Source organism: Nilaparvata lugens, chromosome 2, assembly GCF_014356525.2.
Source record: "Nilaparvata lugens isolate BPH chromosome 2, ASM1435652v1, whole genome shotgun sequence".
Lineage (NCBI taxonomy): Eukaryota > Metazoa > Arthropoda > Insecta > Hemiptera > Delphacidae > Nilaparvata > Nilaparvata lugens.
Window position 1 is genome coordinate 96,206,113 of NC_052505.1, and position 17,186 is coordinate 96,223,298.

The window sequence follows — 17,186 nt, forward strand, 5'->3', positions numbered from 1 at the left end:
GACGACAGAAGTAATTCCAACAGTAAACAGCTGACTTTAGATACAGCTGATGAAGTTTATGTTTTTATTTTCTGTTCACGTTCAGTCTGCAAGTTTCTGGTGAACGTTGTGCATTTTGCAGGACAATCCATCAAAATCATTGTATAAAATTTTAATATTTGAAGCTCTGATTTTTCAAATTATTGTGAGTTATTAGGAAAAGTTTTGATCTCTATAAATAATTAATTAAGAGGTGTACATGCTAGAATCAACCCACTCGTCAAGAATAACTTGAATTTACCGCTCAACACCTTCACACTTTTTAGCTTTTTTCTAAGAATTTTTGTTTTATATTACTCATCAAATTGCTCTATATTTGCGCATCATTTAAATCACTGTTCAATGTTGTTTGTTTGTTATTTCAAGGCTAATTTTATGAGTTGGCGTTTAAATGTAGAAAACAAGATGCTAAATTGATTTCTCGTATTACCAAACCTGGAATGTGTGGTATGGATGCGTAATATGAATTATAAATACATTTCAGATTCCATTGCCGAACTCACCTAGTTTATTGAAGGGTATTTGTGTAGCTCATTTATTCCAGTTCATGGAAAACTCTCAAGTTAACCAACTACTTTCTCTGTGCCTGATATATGTGAGTAAAAATAATTCTATTACCTGGAGGATATCGTCAAAATAATTTGAAATTATGTGGTACAGGTCGAGGTTAGTTCAAAAATAAATTGCTTGGAAGTTGATCGGTTTTGGATTGAATGGCATGTCATTCTGTAGTTATATTCTGGAGTGGTTTTTGTGTAATTGAAGAATGGTTAGTCTTAGTAGTGAATACCTTGCTATATTTATTTAAAAAACTTGAGAATGTCATCATGGAGTGCAAAAAAGTCGCAAGTTTTAGGCTACTACCTGTAGTAAATTATATCAATTATTGGAGTCATTAATGTGCATAATATCAGTATAAGGCTGAGAGGAACATATTATAATATATCCTTATATATAAAAATATATAATTCCATTAACTTATGCCAGTGATTCTCAAACTTTTTACTTCAAGCCCCTCTGCATAATTCAGCTGTAAGCCGGACCCCCTCATATAAGCATAGACAACTATACATGTTGTACAACTACCTACATATTCTACACTCAGTATTTTCATTTAGTTGAGTTTTGCACGTTCTATACATAACCCAATGTTGCAATAGTTTCAATCATAATAAAACAACAAATTCTGTACAAACAATAAATAATAGTTTATTCAGGATATAGTTCATAGTTGTAATTTTTGTTTCTCATAAAAATTAACGATAAAAAGAGCGTCAGTGTGAAGGTAGCTTATTTTTTTCGCATAGATTTTGTTGAAACGAGGTGTCGTCAGCTCCGATAACGCTACTCTAAGTTCCTGGGTCACATCCGGTCTTGGTCTATATTCACTTTTCATGGCAGCTAGAGCAGAAAATCCAGTTTCACACGGATAAATTGTAGCAAATGGAATCAATATATTCAATGCCTTTTTACTCAAAATTGGGTGTTCCTTTTGCTCACCAATCCAGAAGGATGTGAAAGAATACTCTTCAAACTTAATTTTAAGTGCAAAGTCACCTTGGAGATCAATGAGGGTTTCTTTTTCTATCATGTTGAGGAACACTTATTGATTGAGAATTTGAATTTGACAATACGGTTGATATAAATATTTTACGAGTAGAAATTACTCACATGTAATTTTAAAAACAGAAAGATTGCTTTTCGTAATTATTTTAGAAGTAAATTTAAAACATTTTCCAACCAAGCTTTGCGCCCCCCCTGAGCATTCATCGTGCCCCCCTTGGGGGTCGCGCCCCACACTTTGAGAACCACTCACTTATGCGTTTGGTGTAGCTTATCAACTAGACTTAGTTGATTGGATTTAGCAGCATCAATTTTATTCATAGTATACAACTTTTTAAATTGAATAAACTATTAGAATATTACGGCACAGCACACTTTTTAAAAATAAGTACAAGTTTAATCAGAAAACAATCAAGTACGGTACCTTAAAAAAGTAGATTTAGGTGCCTATATACTTTTATATTTTATATACAGTATTAGTAATAAAGTACGCTGTGTTGATATTAGCAATAACTTGTATTCTTTAGAATAATTCATCAAAATCTCTATTAATGTCTAAAATTTGTATAGTACGGTAGTGATCAAATAACAGTTATCATTGCTCAATAATACTGTTTCTCACATAACAATTAGGAGCGCATGTTTAAATTTTTATGTTTGTAAACACAATTTTGTTTTTATCATGCATTATACATGATTTTGCCTTTTTTGTGGATTTTTTGCGATTTGTTTTTTATTTTTTCAAGTAATCTTTATAATACAGTACCTATAACAACACAGTTCCACATTCTTTTCAGACAAACTTTATTCTTCCTCCTTTTTGTGTAATCTTTGTTATAGACTTGGAAATTTAAGATTATCACTCACTTGGAAAATACCTTTGATCATTTCTTAAATATTTTTATTTTTCTTTTGCCATTTCGGTAGACATTTTTTTATATTTCAATGTATTATTTCTTAAATATTAACTTTTTCGGTGGGTGTTACTCTTATGTATCTGGAAATTGAAAAATCATAATCCTAATAATAAACAATAAATCCCAAATCAAAAATTATATCATTTTTTAAACTTTACTTCATTACTCACGATATGCTTTATCATATTGAGTTAATGCTATTTTCAAGAGAGTGAAACTCACATTTGTGATTCTCTTACTTGAAAATAGCATTAGGTTAATGTCGACACATGTGAGTAATAAAGTAAAGTTTTTAAAGAAGGGTACTTTGTTTTTTTTAATTTCCAGGTATTTCTTATTTAATTTTTATCTACCATACCGTACTGGTAGACAAATTTGTAATTTTTTCAGTGTTAATTGAAAGGATACTTAAGTAGGCCTATATTTACCCACTAGAATGAAAAATTATTTTTGCAAAATTGGATTTTTCAATACTTCACAATAGCGAATTATTGTTCAATACTTTATACAGGTCATTATTTGTTATTTCATAATTTTCCATTTATACAAAGTGTGCCAGAGAAACTTACTTTTTTGAAAGGTCAATAAAAACAAAATTACTTTTGTTATTGTTTTAATGTTTTTTTTTATATGAGAATATAATATCCCAATTTTTTCCATACATTCTTGAAAATGAGATCAGACCAATGGCGACCCTCATTGTGCATATACTGATGAAGTTGATTTTTGGAATTTCGTATCAATCGGTATGTTAGCAATGGCGTCGCGAATGTTGTTCTTGAGGTGTGCTATGGTCAGTGGTAGATCGACATAAACCAGAGATTTCAAATAACCCCATAAATAATCACATTGACGAATCGCTTGTGGAAATGAGCCTTGTCACTAAAAACAATGACCGCGTCTTCAGGCAGGTTGTCAATCAGCATATCACATGCATTTTGACGGGCAACAAAATCGCGTTCAGTCAATTCTTGAACAACAGCCAATTTATAGGGATGAAGTTGAAGGTCTTCATGGAAAATTCGTCAAACAGTGGAGTCAGAAATCGCCATAGCAGCTGCGTGTTTGCGAGCCGAACGCCTGGGAGAACGCACAACTGACTGCCTCACTCTTTCGATATTTTCTGGAGTTCTGATGGTCCGTTGAAGTTCATTTCTGGGTTTAGCGACACTTCCACACTCCTGAAATGAGTTAACCCACGACAGAATCGAATTATAGCCAGGAACGAGTCTGTGGGGATGAATTTCAAATCGAGCGCGGAAAGTTATCGACCATTAGAAAATAAGCTCTCTACTGCGAAGTCCCGGAACAGAGCATGATGGCTAATTTACTTGATGAACTTGAGAACCTACCCCTCCAGATGCGCCCCCTCCTGCCCCTCTACACGACCAATTCAACGTATGGGGATTTTTTCAAATAATTAAGTTTCTCTGGCGCACTTTGTAGTAAGCTATTATAATTATTATCTTAAGACCTCCACCGTAGCATATCTTAAAAATTGAAATGCGTCATTTGAATGATTAAGCTGTGTTATCTCCTAATGTTAATCGACGCCTTGCCGGTTTGAAATTCAATTGGCAGATTGATTAACATTTCAATCCTTCAGTATTAAACAAATTTCAGAAAAGTACCACAGGCTTAAAGCCCAAAACGGATCCAATTCTATTCTATACAACATTAGGATATAGTCGGCTAGGTCTTTCAAAAGACGTGTTTACGGCGGTGAGTGATGGCCATTGGTGTACGGTATAAGATAACATATTTTGTGATCTGCATAAATAAATAGATCCAATCTGTTTTTATCGTGGTACTTTTCTGGAAGTTGTGTTATGTTAGATGGGCTAATTGGAATAATCTGATTTGTTTTGCCTGATTTTGCAGTAATAGAATGGCGACAATTCGCAAACAGGATGAAGACCACGTGGCGAAAGAACTGTATAATGTTCTGAGCACAACGTTCCCCGTAGATAAACCCGCACCTGGGTTCAGGGGCCGCCCCTCCGAGATACCCTCCATCTACCCGCTCAGTCCGCTCAACTGTTGCGACGAGGTCTATCCCAACATCTTTGTTGGCGACTGGTGAGTTTCTTTTAATATATTGCGTATTGTTTTTGAGGCAATGAATTTGAATTTTGAGTAAACTGATGTCACATAAGAGGCATACTTTATTTATTTATTCATAATTTACAATCAACTTAAGAACAAAGAAACATACTACAAGAATTTATTATACAGAGTTACAAGTGTGGCCGTAATGAGCGATTTTCGAAGAAATTACAATCAAATAGAATTTCTCCGAACATCTCTAATTGTGACCACAACCTGGATCTACATAATAAGCTTTCCAGGTAATCACGAATTATTGTCTATAATAAATCACAATTTTCTAAATAATTGAACATTTCTTATGACATTTTTAATTAGGCTTACAGTATTTTTAAGAACTTAGTCAGTGGATGGGATGAATGATTTTCACTGAACTAGAAGCGGACATTGATTCTGATATGTGAGAATCCACATACCAGTAAACGTTCAGGTACAGTGAAAGTATAATTCTCGTCAGTTCTAATGGGACTATTGATACTTGTGGGGTAATATCTTGACTGTATCGGATACTGATATATGGGAATCCAATATCATCTGGTTGGCTCAGGTCTGGTGCAGTGTTCTTCAGGTTGCACCTGATTAATTTCAGGACCTCTAATGTGTCTTAAGCCGGGTTCAGACGCTCAAGTTTACCATCAGTGTTTTGCTCAAGCAAAAGACTGATCGTTTGGTTCAAGCAAAAGACTGATGTAAAATTGCGTCCACACGCATCCGTCTTAAGTCGTCCGTTTTCCTATTTTTGTGCTCACAAGCTCAGTTCTTGATTTATTTATTTATTCAATCATTCAGAATTATACAACTTACAGAAAATTACCACATGCTAACTTACGCCCAAAACTGTTCCAATTATGATTTTTTACAACAGTCCAAAGTAGCTAGAGGTTATGTGTCACTTCAATATGAATTGTTATATGGTTCATTGAGTCTGAATTGAATACGGTTGATGAGTAGATGAGTAATAATTATATCGTATTTTTTTCGCTGATTCAACTGGATAATGCTACTGTATATTTAACAACATAATGACAAAAATATTACTGTTAATCGCTGAATTGTTTTGTTTACATGTCGTATCTCAAGACACAGTGATTGTAAATGGATTGAAATTTTGTAGATAGTATTCTTATCAACAATATATCTTAATGTATCATGATAATAAATCATAATATCAGCATCAAATTCTGAGAGTATCATGAGAATCAAGAAAGAAAAAAGGGTTAAATGGCGTTATATACAATCTATAATAAAAACTTGCTTATTTTCAAGTACTCGCGAGGCATTTTATTAATTTGAGGGCGCTGAATCCGAATCTGAAATCATAATTTCTCTATCTCCATGTTTACGCTATTTAGGTTTTGGTGGATAGGCAAAAGACGGACGGTTTGATGGGAAAAGATTGCCGGCCGATACATTTCAAGTTTGACGACTTGAGCTTGAAGACCCATCCGTTTTACCGTCCAGACGCAACGACTTACATGCTCCGACTTTTGCTTGAGCAAAAGACTGAAGCTATACTTGAGCGTCTGGACCGGGCTTTAATGACATTTTCAAGGCAGGCGAGACCGAATGCCAATAGGAACCAATTAAGCTTTATGAAGTTGGATTCTGATATATCAGTATCAGTGAATACTCTACTGGGACTATTCCCATTAGACGAGTGGAAATAGCCCCATTAGAGGTTATGAGAATAATATGTTTCTCTTAGCACAGACATTTATATGTGCGAATTCAGCTTAGGTTGAAATTCAGTGGCCATTTCACACTCACAAAATATTAGAATTTGATAATCAAATTTGTAACTTTGCAATTTATCGATTTTTGTGTCTATATTTTTACAGTTACGCTGAGGAATCAGTTTTAACAATATACAACAAAACTGAAGGTACTATTACTAGGGGTTGAATCAATTTTGTATCTCTTTCTTGTATCTGAATGTCACTTTTGAAATCAAGTAATTGGTAATTAGTAGATTTCAGTGAATATTTTGCACTTAGTTTTTTGCTCCAACAATGCAACAATACTCTTCTAAAATATTATTTGCAATATGGTAATTGCAATGTTATTGATATGAAATTCATTCTGAATTTCATTAGAACTCACACAATTTTGTTTCTAACTTGATAATTATTAAAAAATTACTTTCACTTGAGTTTTGAAAATACTCTTTTGCCAGTTCAATTAAAATAGACTTAGAACTATGCAACTTTCTATACTAGTGGGTCTTGTCTTTTATAATTTGTTGTGATTGTTATGTCTGGTAGATAAAGTTTAATATTCTTGTAATGTTGAATATTCTATTCGTGTAATGACAAAATCTACCTACTTTACATTATTACAGTATCTATAAAGATGAGTTATGAATGTGGGTTTGGTAGAGCTACTTATAGTCCTTGCACTTTCAATGCAAACGGAAAATTGATTTATTTATTGTAATTGACTGCTTTAGTTAGTTTCTATGAAATTAAGTTTCAACTATCATTGGAGATAATGTTATCTTAATTATTTACTATTTAGATAATTTTACTATTCATTTTGTATTTTAGCGTTTATTCATATATTCAACGTATTCCGCTATAAAATGAAATGAAATAAGCCTATAAACTAAGCTTTGACACATTATGCAGTAGTTGAATAATTCTATTATTTTGTATCTACATGGTTGTAGAAACTTCCACATCTATCTTCGCACTTCACTATTTGAGATTAATATTTGTTGTTTATTTTTTCAAATTTTAAAGTAATTTAAAAGTTTCCAAATTATATTTGTCCATAAGATCTTCTTATAAAATCTAAAAATCTATAGATTCGTTCAAATAGCTTGGCAACAATCAAAACCTGGTCAAGCACGACCATCTATTATCTACACGCTGTCAATTTATGTGAATTTTACTCCAGACTTGAATTTTTCTGTTGTATGATTTTCATTGTGAAGTATTGACTTAGCAATTGTGAGTAGAACCTTTGTAGTTACGCATGATTTCAAACATGACAATATTTTTCTGATGTCTAGTATTATATAATAAGTTAATATTATAAGTAGTTTGAAAATTCAACTTTTAAACCACCCTCATCCTTTAACACGAGGGGTAGGGTTCGTCACTTTTGATATATTCACATTCTAACTGGTCAGAAGAAAGCTGCAAAGGCAAAAATTGTGTTTAAAACATTCTCACCAACTTCCTTTGTCAATTGTTGCTAAACAAAGCCTGTTGTTCCTAATAGTTTTAGTTCCTTCCTAATCATATTCATATGATTTGTGATTCTGTCCACGAATAAATAAATAAATAAAATTGGAGATTTCACACTCAACACTAAAACTGCTGCAACAGTCGTGAGGAAATGCGTAAACTTGTGAAATTATACAAATTGAATAGAATTTGATGCTCTATAAGCTCATAATCAGCATTAATTTTTCCATCGATTTTTACAAAGCTGTAAGAGCAAAAATTGCAAAAAAAAGTGGAGGCAAACTTGTTTTTTTTTAAATGTCACACCTTCAAGAGCGGATATCTCAAAAAATAAATAGCAGAAGTTGTAAGATCAATATTGTAAGAAGCCATGTCAGTAAGACGCATAGTTTTCGAGTTAGAAGCGAGAAACCAAAAAATGGTACCTTTAAACCATCCTCACCCCCTTAGCACAGTGGGTAGTGATGGGGTATTTCGATATGTTTACCTCCTTTCTACCCTAAATAGAACTGCGGGATCAAAAATTGTCTTCCAAACTGTTCCTTCTATACCCTTTTTTGAGCATTCATTGCCTGGACTATTTTTTAGTCTGTTATATGCTTTAAAAGTTATGTTTTTATTGAATATTGTGTGTTAAGGTTGGTGTTTTTCACCAAGAAAAAGCCCTACCTGAAGCGTATCGGCGCCTATCGATAGATATATTCTTCAATTATTATGTTATAATTCAATGGTCGCCAAACTTATGAGCCTGTGAGCTAGAATAGCATTTATAAATCTTCTAGTGAGCTACCAAGGAATATAAGACTGAAGAAAGTACGGTACGAAAAATGAAATTTCACACTTTTATTGCCTATAAAGATACATTTCTAGTGTTGAAATCTACTTATAGCAAAAAGTATAACAAAAGTTGAAATGTACATTTCAATAAGAGCAGTGGAACTCTTTTTTGGTCATCAATTATTTTCTTGATGTTTGGAGTGTACGTTGTAGCCGTCAGTCTGTTCCAATATCGATTTTTTATGAATTTCATACTTGAAAAAGATGCTTCACACAAGTAGGTAGAGCTGAACATAGCTTTCAACCTCAATGCAACTTGAATAATATTTTGATACATTTCTTCGGGGATTTGAGGCCAAATATTTCCAGTTGTAGAAAGTTATCTGAGAGACAGATCGTTTTGAAAATCCACAAATTCCATCTCAACTGAAACCTGATCTTCACCAAAATATTTTACAACACAAGCTGCAAAATCTTTTGCATAGATCTCTACAAAAGAGAGTTGATGAATTGTACCATATTTGATATGCTTTTAAAATATTGAAATAATGTTGATCAAACTGTTGTCTCAAGTCTGAAAGAATTGTACCGTATTCTTGGTTATTTCTGCGGTGCTGTGGAGGATTTTTCTCGTCATTGATTTTCTTCAGACTAGGAAAGTGTATATATTCAAACTGGACGACATTCTTTTGCACGAGCGTTTCTGTGAGCTACCAAAAACTACCCCACGAGCTACCGGTAGCTCGCGATCGACTGTTTGGCGACCACTGTATCTAATTGAATATTATGTGATGTGTAATGCAGGATATGATTTGGACATTTATATTATTTAATGATTATGCTCTAATTATTCTATGTTCTTTAATGATTATGCTCTAATTCTATTATATTCTTTAATTATTATGCTCTAATTCAATATTGTGTTGTGTGTGTGTGTGAAGGTCATGCGCCAAGAACAAGCCCTACCTGAAGCGTATCGGCGTGACGCACGTGTTGAATACGGCCGAGGGGAAGCTGCCAGGTCAGGTGGACACGGATGCCGACTACTACAGGGTGGCCAACATTGCCTACCTAGGTCTGCCACTCTGCGACCTGCCTGTTACCAACATCAGCAAGTACTTCAACGTGGCTGCCGACTTCATCAGGGATGCCTTGCTTAGTGGAGGTTAGTCTTATCAATCAGTATTTATTTATTTTTTTATTAGAACAGTCACAAACACGATATTTGGAAAGAGAAACAGGCAATTGCCCAAAACTTCTTCAATTCCTTGATTTTGGCACATAAATAGTCCAAAGTGAGGTTAAGTTTAAAATTTCTGTTTTCACCAAAGATTAACACTCAGAGAATACGTATTCGAGATATGACTGATGAATTTTGAATTTCGAAGGGTTGATAAGAGCCGGAAATAACACTAAACAATCCTAAAGTTTCAATAATATTGAAATAAACTTGAAAATTTTGAGCAGAAGAATTAAAACTACTATCACTGCAACTATCGATCATCTACAGGTTGTGCAGAGGAAACGCATGTTTTTCGAACAGCCAGTACTCGTCAACGGGAGAGAGTATTGCCATAGAAAACAATAGCGTGAGTAGATATCCCATGGTATAGGGCGTTTATGTCGCAACTTTTACTGTTGCGTTTATGTCGCAACTCAAGCCGATAGTCCACGTTCCCGTGAAGCTGTGTGACGCTGGTAGTCTCTCAAACTGTGCCGTTCATACACTCTCACCCCAACAAAACAGTAAAAATCGACAATAATCGGCTTGAGATAACAGTAAAAGTTGCAACATAAACGCCCTATACCATGGGATATCTACTCACGCTATTGTATCTCTATAGTATTGCCCTGGAACGAATGTTGGCAGACGACCCATACTATGCCATTTCAGTTGCTATGAGCGTTGGAACGTACAACATCGTGTGTTCGCTGTTAAGCAGTTTTTTTTTTGAAACAATGAATCTGTAGTCACAGTGCAATGCTTTTCCGTCAATAGTTTAGAGTTGAGGCTCTAAATACTGTACTCCGATGGGTTGCAGCGTTTAGGAGTACTAGTTCTGTGATGAAAAAGAAACCACCTGGCCTTTCCCGTTCCCCGGAAAGTGTAGACCAATTCAAAAAGGCAGTTGTTACTTGTCCTACACGATCGACTCGACGACACTGACTCGGTCTACATTTTCAGGAGTACGAACTGAACGGGAAAGACCAGGTGGTTTCTTTTTCATCACAGAACTAGTACTCCTAAACGCTGCAACCCATCGGAGTACAGTATTTCGATCGGGCATTGCACCTCGACCCTCAACTCTAAATTATTGCCAGAAAAAACTGAAAAAACTTTGAAAAACACTGAAAAAACATTGAAAACATCGAAAAACATTGAAAAACACTGAAAAAACATTGAAAAATATTGTTTTTCAATGTTTCTCAATGTTTATCATTGTTTTTCAATGTTTTTCAATATTTTTCACAGAAGAAACATTGAAAAATATTGAAAAACAATGAAAAACATTGAAAAACATTGAAAAACATTGAAAAATATTGAAAAACATTGAAAAACATTGAGAAACATTGTTTTCCAATAATTTTCGATGTTCTTCAGTGTTATTCAATGTTTTACAATGTTTCCAATGTTTTTTCAGTGTTTTTCAATGTTTTTCAACGTTTTTTCATTGTTTTTCAATGTTTTCCGATTTTTTCCAATGTTTTTCAATATTTTTCAATGTTTTTTCAGTGTTTTTCGATGTTTTCAATGTTTTTTCAGTGTTTTTCAATGTTTTTCGATGTTTTCCAGTGTTTTCCAATGTTTTCACTGGAAAAACATTGAAAAACACTGAAAAACATCGAAATACAGATTCATTGTTTAAAAAAAACTGCTTAACAGCGAACACACGATGTTGTACGTTCCAACGCTCATAGCAACTGAAATGGCATAGTATGGGTCGTCTGCCAACATTCGTTCCAGGGCAATACCCTCTCCCGTTGACGAGTACTGGCTGTTCGAAAAACATGCGTTTCCTCTGCACAACCTGTATAATAGGGGAAGAATTGGAACGGGATAGGAAAATCACAAATGACGCATCATCACTTCTGAACTGTTCAACTGATTAACTTGAAATTTTGCATATATATTCCTTATTTACCGAGGATGGTTATAAGCCTATTTTAAATTCTTCAAGATTTTAGTACGTCAAGTATTCAGTTTGTCAAGTTTCAAAATAGACCCTTGCGGAGCACGGGTTACTGTGCTTAGGTGATAGTTATTATTAAAGTCTTCTTCCTTTTACACTATTTTTCTTTTTCATTAAAACTCTGAAAGAAGCCAAATTTACACCACTATAAGTTTAGACTAGTAGTTCTGTGAACAGTAGACCTCACGCAGTTTTCTCATCCACAAGTTGAATCACAATTCACAGTTGAATCATAATTTACTCTTAAAAACTGTTATTTGTTTTCTGTAAGATCAAAAACTCACTTATGTTAATGAACTCAGTTCACGTTTGAATTTGTATCCCATATGATGATTTATCCAGTTTCGTGATAATCTTTCAATCTGATAAAACTATTTCTCAACTTTTTTAAAATCAATTTTTTTCAATCAAGAATCAACTGATTGATTATGAATAATTCTATAGTCTGATTGATCCTATCTTCAAAGTAGATTATATATATATATATATTATATATATATATATATATATATATATATATATATATATATCAGTGATATCAGAGTATGGAGGAATTCCTTTTCTTTTCATATTATCCTCAAAATGCAAAATTTCAAAAAACCTTGTGCAAGGTTTACATTGACGCTCAATTGAAAAAAGAATATTCCTGCCAAATCTCATCGAATTCTATCAACGCGTTTGGCCGTAATCGCGTTACATACAGACAGACAAAAGCAAATCGAGTTGAAACATAGACCTCACAACGTTCGGTCAACAACTATACGAGTGTAAGGGCGAGACCACATTAATTGACCGAGCGAAGTGAGGTCTAAGATTCAAGTCGACGGTTTGGCATTTCTCTTAATGAAACATGTTCAAATGTTTATATGTTGCGCATTTACGGCGAAACGCGGTAATAGATTTTCATGAAATTTGACAGGTATGTTACTTTTTTAATTGCGCGTCGACGTAGATACAAGGTTTTTGGAAATTTCGCATTTCAAGGATAATAAAAGGAAAAAGGAGCCTCCTTCATACGCCAATATTAGAGTAAAAATCAGACTATAGAATTATTCATCATAAATCAGCTGACAAGTGATTACACAGATGTGTGGAGAAGCCAGTCTATTGCTGTATTTCCATAAGGTCTATAGTTTCAATCAGGTACTTGTGGATGAGAATACTGCGTGAGGTCTACTGTTCACAGAACTACTAGTAGTTTTTTTCAGTCACCACGACAGAACAGTAAGCTTTACGATTGGCTGGAAATGAAGCTCTCTCTCTCTCTCTCGAGACGCCAACCCAATTAGCCAATCTGAGAGATTCCTGTTCTGTCGTGCCGACTAAACGCCCTAATAAACGCGCATAAATCCACCTTCTTTTTCTCATAACTTCTTCTTCTCCAGTCTTATTCTTTTTCGTATTCTTCTTCTTTATTCTCCTATCTTCTTCTTCTTCTTCGTTTTATCCGTCTCCAATCTCCTTCTTCTTTTTTCCACTGTCTTTCTCATATCCTGTTTTCTTTTTTCTGATTTGATTTGATTAAATTTTCTTCCTGGAGACTCTTGAAAGAGTATAGGAAATCGTCAAGAAGGACTATTATTTGTAAATAAAAGAATATACATAAACATATATACATCACATTCTACATTCTCCTCCTCCTCCTCCTCCTCCTCCCTCTTCTTCTTCTTCCTGCTCCTCCAGTCTTCTTTTCCTGACTTGTTTTGTTCTTTTTCATCTTCTTCTGTTTTGTCCTTCTTCTTCTTCTTCCTCCTTTTTTACTTCTTCTTTTACTTCTTTCTTTTTTTCTTCTTCTTTTCCTAACTTCTTCCCCTGGCTCCCTCATCTCCTGTCTTATTCTTCTTCTCCTATCTTCTTCCTCTGTCTTCTTTTTCTCCTGTCATCCTCTTCTTCTCCTTCTTCTTCTTCTTCATCTTCTTCCTCCTCCTCCATCTCCTTCTTCTCCTTCTTCCTCCATCTGCTTCTTCTTCTTCTTCTTCTTCCTCCATCTCCTTCTTCTTCTTTTGCTCCTCCTCCTATCTTCTTCTTCTTCTTCTTATTTTGCTCCTCCACCTATCTTCTTCTTATCTGTTTGCGCAAGGATCTAGTATTATTCTAACCAATTATTTACGACTATTTTATCAATTCAATTATTTATTATGATGCTACCCAGGCAAAGTGCTGGTGCACTGCATGATGGGCCTGTCCCGCTCGAGCACGTGTGTGATCGCCTACCTGATGCTGAAGGAGGGAATGTCGGCGTCCAAGGCACTGCACAAGGTGAGGTCGGCGCGCGAAGTCAGGCCCAACAACGGATTCCTCCAGCAGCTGGCCGAGTTGGATGTCCAGCTCAGACGCACCCGCCGATTCTGATCCGACTAGTCGTCCGACTGTCTCAAATAATACAAGAAATCGATTTCAATTAATACCTGGCGATTTTGATGTTTGTTCCAATCGACACTGCTACCAATAATGCTCTCTCTCAAGTAATACAAGAAAATTGTATTCACTTGTATCAATTCTCAATTTGTTTAAGAATTATTATTTTTTGAAATTAATTGTCTCAATTAAGAGTCAAGTATCAAGAAAGAAATTGATTTCAATAACAGTTATGTTTTGATTTTGAACACGGTACATACACACCAATAGGCTACGTTCTGTCTCTAATATTACAAAAAGTTGGTTTCAATTGAAATTCATCTATTTCACTATCCATGACGAACTGCAAGTTGATAATCCGTTTTGAACAATTTTTGACGACACTACAGTCTAAGTTTTGAATATTAGTTATTAAAAACTAGTACTCACGTGTGGAGCTTTTTCGGATTTTTAAAATAATTCGAGTGTTGAAAATGAATTTCAAAAAATCCGAAAGTGCTCCACACGTGAGTACTAGTTTTTAATAACTAATATTCAAACATTAGACTGTAGTGTCGTCAAAAAAAGTTCAAAACGGATTGAAATTAATGATTGTTTTGAATTTAAAATCGATTCTTAGAAGGAGGTGGTTGTGATTCGACTTCCATTTTCCACAAACTTTTGTCACTTGCTTCTCCATTAGTACACGAAATTGGTTTCAAAGGATGAATAAAATTGATTAATAAATAATAGTATTAATTTTGAATAATATGATTCAAAATTAATAATAATAGTAATAATTCATTGTAAGAGAATTTTCAATGTAAATGAATATGATTAAATTGATGATTTGAAAAAGATTCTTGGTTTTTTTGTCAATTAGGTGTTTTTAAAACGCAACGAATGTTATTTTTTTCGTGTAGTGAGTTGAAAGATTTATTGGTACCATTGAAACAGATTAAGAAAAAATATATGAATAAAAAAGACGATTTTATTAAATAAAGACACCAATTTAAGATAGGACTAGGTAAATCAAAAATTTCGTTAATTCCAAATCAGAAAATACAATTATTAAATGCTATTCAACAGTTCAGAAATGTAATTTAGAAGTTGCAAACGTAAATGTAGTTTTAGCAATGCAAGAATTAGAGAACTAAGCTTTAATTCCTTTGTGTTTTGTATCCCTTTCTGTTATCACTAGTTGTATCACATAGTGTTATGATACGAGCAAAATCTACACTCCAAAGTTGATGAATCAAGTACTTCAGATTAAAGCTATCACGTGTTCAAAAGTGAGACATTAATTCCAATTCATAAAATCTTGATGAATGTTTTAAAACCAAAGGGTGTTTATTTAAATATTCCTCATCTCTGGAAAAAACTATTATCAATTTATTTTCAGTGTAAATTTATTTAATCTTTAAGAAAAAAGCCTGCTTCGGCTTCTAGAACCGAAAAACGTGCGCCCAAATTTGTAAATTTAGTTGCCTATGAATGGAATTTCGAAGACAATTTAGATTTTTTTCAATATTTATCTTCTCAAAACTTCTAAGCTAACTTACTAACGAATTTTGTTTTTTTTCCATCTGCTTTGACTATCAGCTTCACGCAATCACCATAAGACTGAGAGATTCTTGCTAGGTATTTGTTTGTTGAAAGTATGAAATATTTTTGACAAGCAATATTTTATGGGAACAAAGACAGCAGATTAGCTTTGTTATGTGTAGCTATTTGAAGTACACTATTGTAATTAATGTACACTTATAAAATTACATGTTGACAATAAATATGTTGTGAAAAGATACATTCAGTTGGTTTCAAAAAAATTAAGAAACTATTTTACTCACTCTTGTAGAAGTACAAAGATTAGAAATAAAAAGTATTAAATTATATTGTAGTAATGGAGCAATAGAACTCAATAAACTACTAGTCAGTTTAGCCACTTAACTACTAGTCATTTAGAAGAAATAGTTCAATAATAGAAATATAAATCTAAGTTGAAATGTAGAAATGCTTCAAATAATTTAGTTTGATGAAAAGTTCCACCTATATATTTATGTGTTAATTTTGTTCTTTTTCCTGTGACATACAATCCTTTCTTAAATCACTTACTTCTTTAACTTGATTTAAAAAAAAATTAGTTGAATCCTTTTCATGTGGGTTTTAGTCACATTGCGTTTAGCTGAATGTAGGAATATTTTTAAAATTCAAAAATGTACCAATATTTTTTGAAAATTTAAATAATCTCAATAATGTATCTGTTTTTAATGTATACAAACAAAGTATTAGAATTGTGAAACATTTTTCATCTTCCAAATTTATTATTCCACCCGAGGAAAACTTCAAAGGTTGTACTATGTATAGATTATGCCAAGGAAATCAATTGCTAAAAATAAAAAATTGTAACAGAATTATATCTATAAAGAAAATAAACTCCAAACTATACACCATAAATTGTTGCTAGTCTAATTGGCTGTTAGATTTAAAGGAGGATAAAAATATTCTATTGTTTGAGAAATGTGTCTTCCACAGAACATATCATGTTAATGATTGCTTCAAATGTCTTATCATGTTAACTTATTTTATGACCATTTATTTCTACTTTATTTTAGTATAATATAACGTTGCACTTTGCTTTATTACCTAAAATGTTGTATTAATATTATTATCCAATTAAAGTTTAAAACACATTATAGCCTTCTTTATTAGATCGCTCAACCTTCACTCCTGAATATGTTGTTATTAAAGCTCGAAAAAATATAATTGACCGAGCGAAGTGAGGTCTAAGATTCAAGTCGACGGTTTGGCATTTCTCTTAATGTTTAAATGCTTATATGTAGCGCATTTACGGCGAAACGTGATAATAGATTTTGATGAAATTTGACAGGTATGTTCCTTTTTAAATTGCGCGTCGACGTATATACAAGGTTTTTGGAAATTTCGCATTTCAAGGATAATATAAAAGGAAAAAGGAGCCTCCTTCATACGCCAATATTAGAGTAAAAATCAGACTATAGAATTATTCATCATAAATCAGCTGGCAAGTGATTACACAGATGTGTGGAGAA

General features: G+C 33.4%; 1 protein-coding gene across 5 annotated transcripts; it reads left to right on the top strand.

Moving 5' to 3' along the window:
• Window positions 1-51: 51 nt before the first annotated feature.
• LOC111056022 (dual specificity protein phosphatase 13) lies at window positions 52-16,808 on the top strand. 5 transcript variants are annotated; one of them, XM_039422177.1, is made up of 5 exons: window positions 61-184; window positions 524-705; window positions 4,401-4,598; window positions 9,532-9,755; window positions 13,934-15,087. In XM_039422177.1, the coding sequence occupies exons 2-5, from the start codon at window positions 689-691 to the stop codon at window positions 14,131-14,133; spliced, it is 639 nt and encodes a 212-aa protein (XP_039278111.1). In that variant the 5' UTR covers window positions 61-184; window positions 524-688; the 3' UTR covers window positions 14,134-15,087. The 5 variants fall into 5 exon arrangements, with proteins under 5 accessions (XP_039278114.1, XP_039278111.1, XP_039278113.1 ...); XM_039422179.1 differs by having other exon boundaries at window positions 524-634; XM_039422180.1 differs by lacking the exon at window positions 524-705 and having other exon boundaries at window positions 52-184; window positions 13,934-15,675.
• Window positions 16,809-17,186: the final 378 nt, after the last annotated feature.

Coding starts and splice junctions, on each gene's coding strand:
- LOC111056022 (XM_039422177.1), top strand. Junction 4,599..9,531: donor AACATCTTTGTTGGCGACTG/GTGAGTTTCTTT, acceptor GTGTGTGTGAAG/GTCATGCGCCAAGAACAAGC. Junction 9,756..13,933: donor GGATGCCTTGCTTAGTGGAG/GTTAGTCTTATC, acceptor GATGCTACCCAG/GCAAAGTGCTGGTGCACTGC.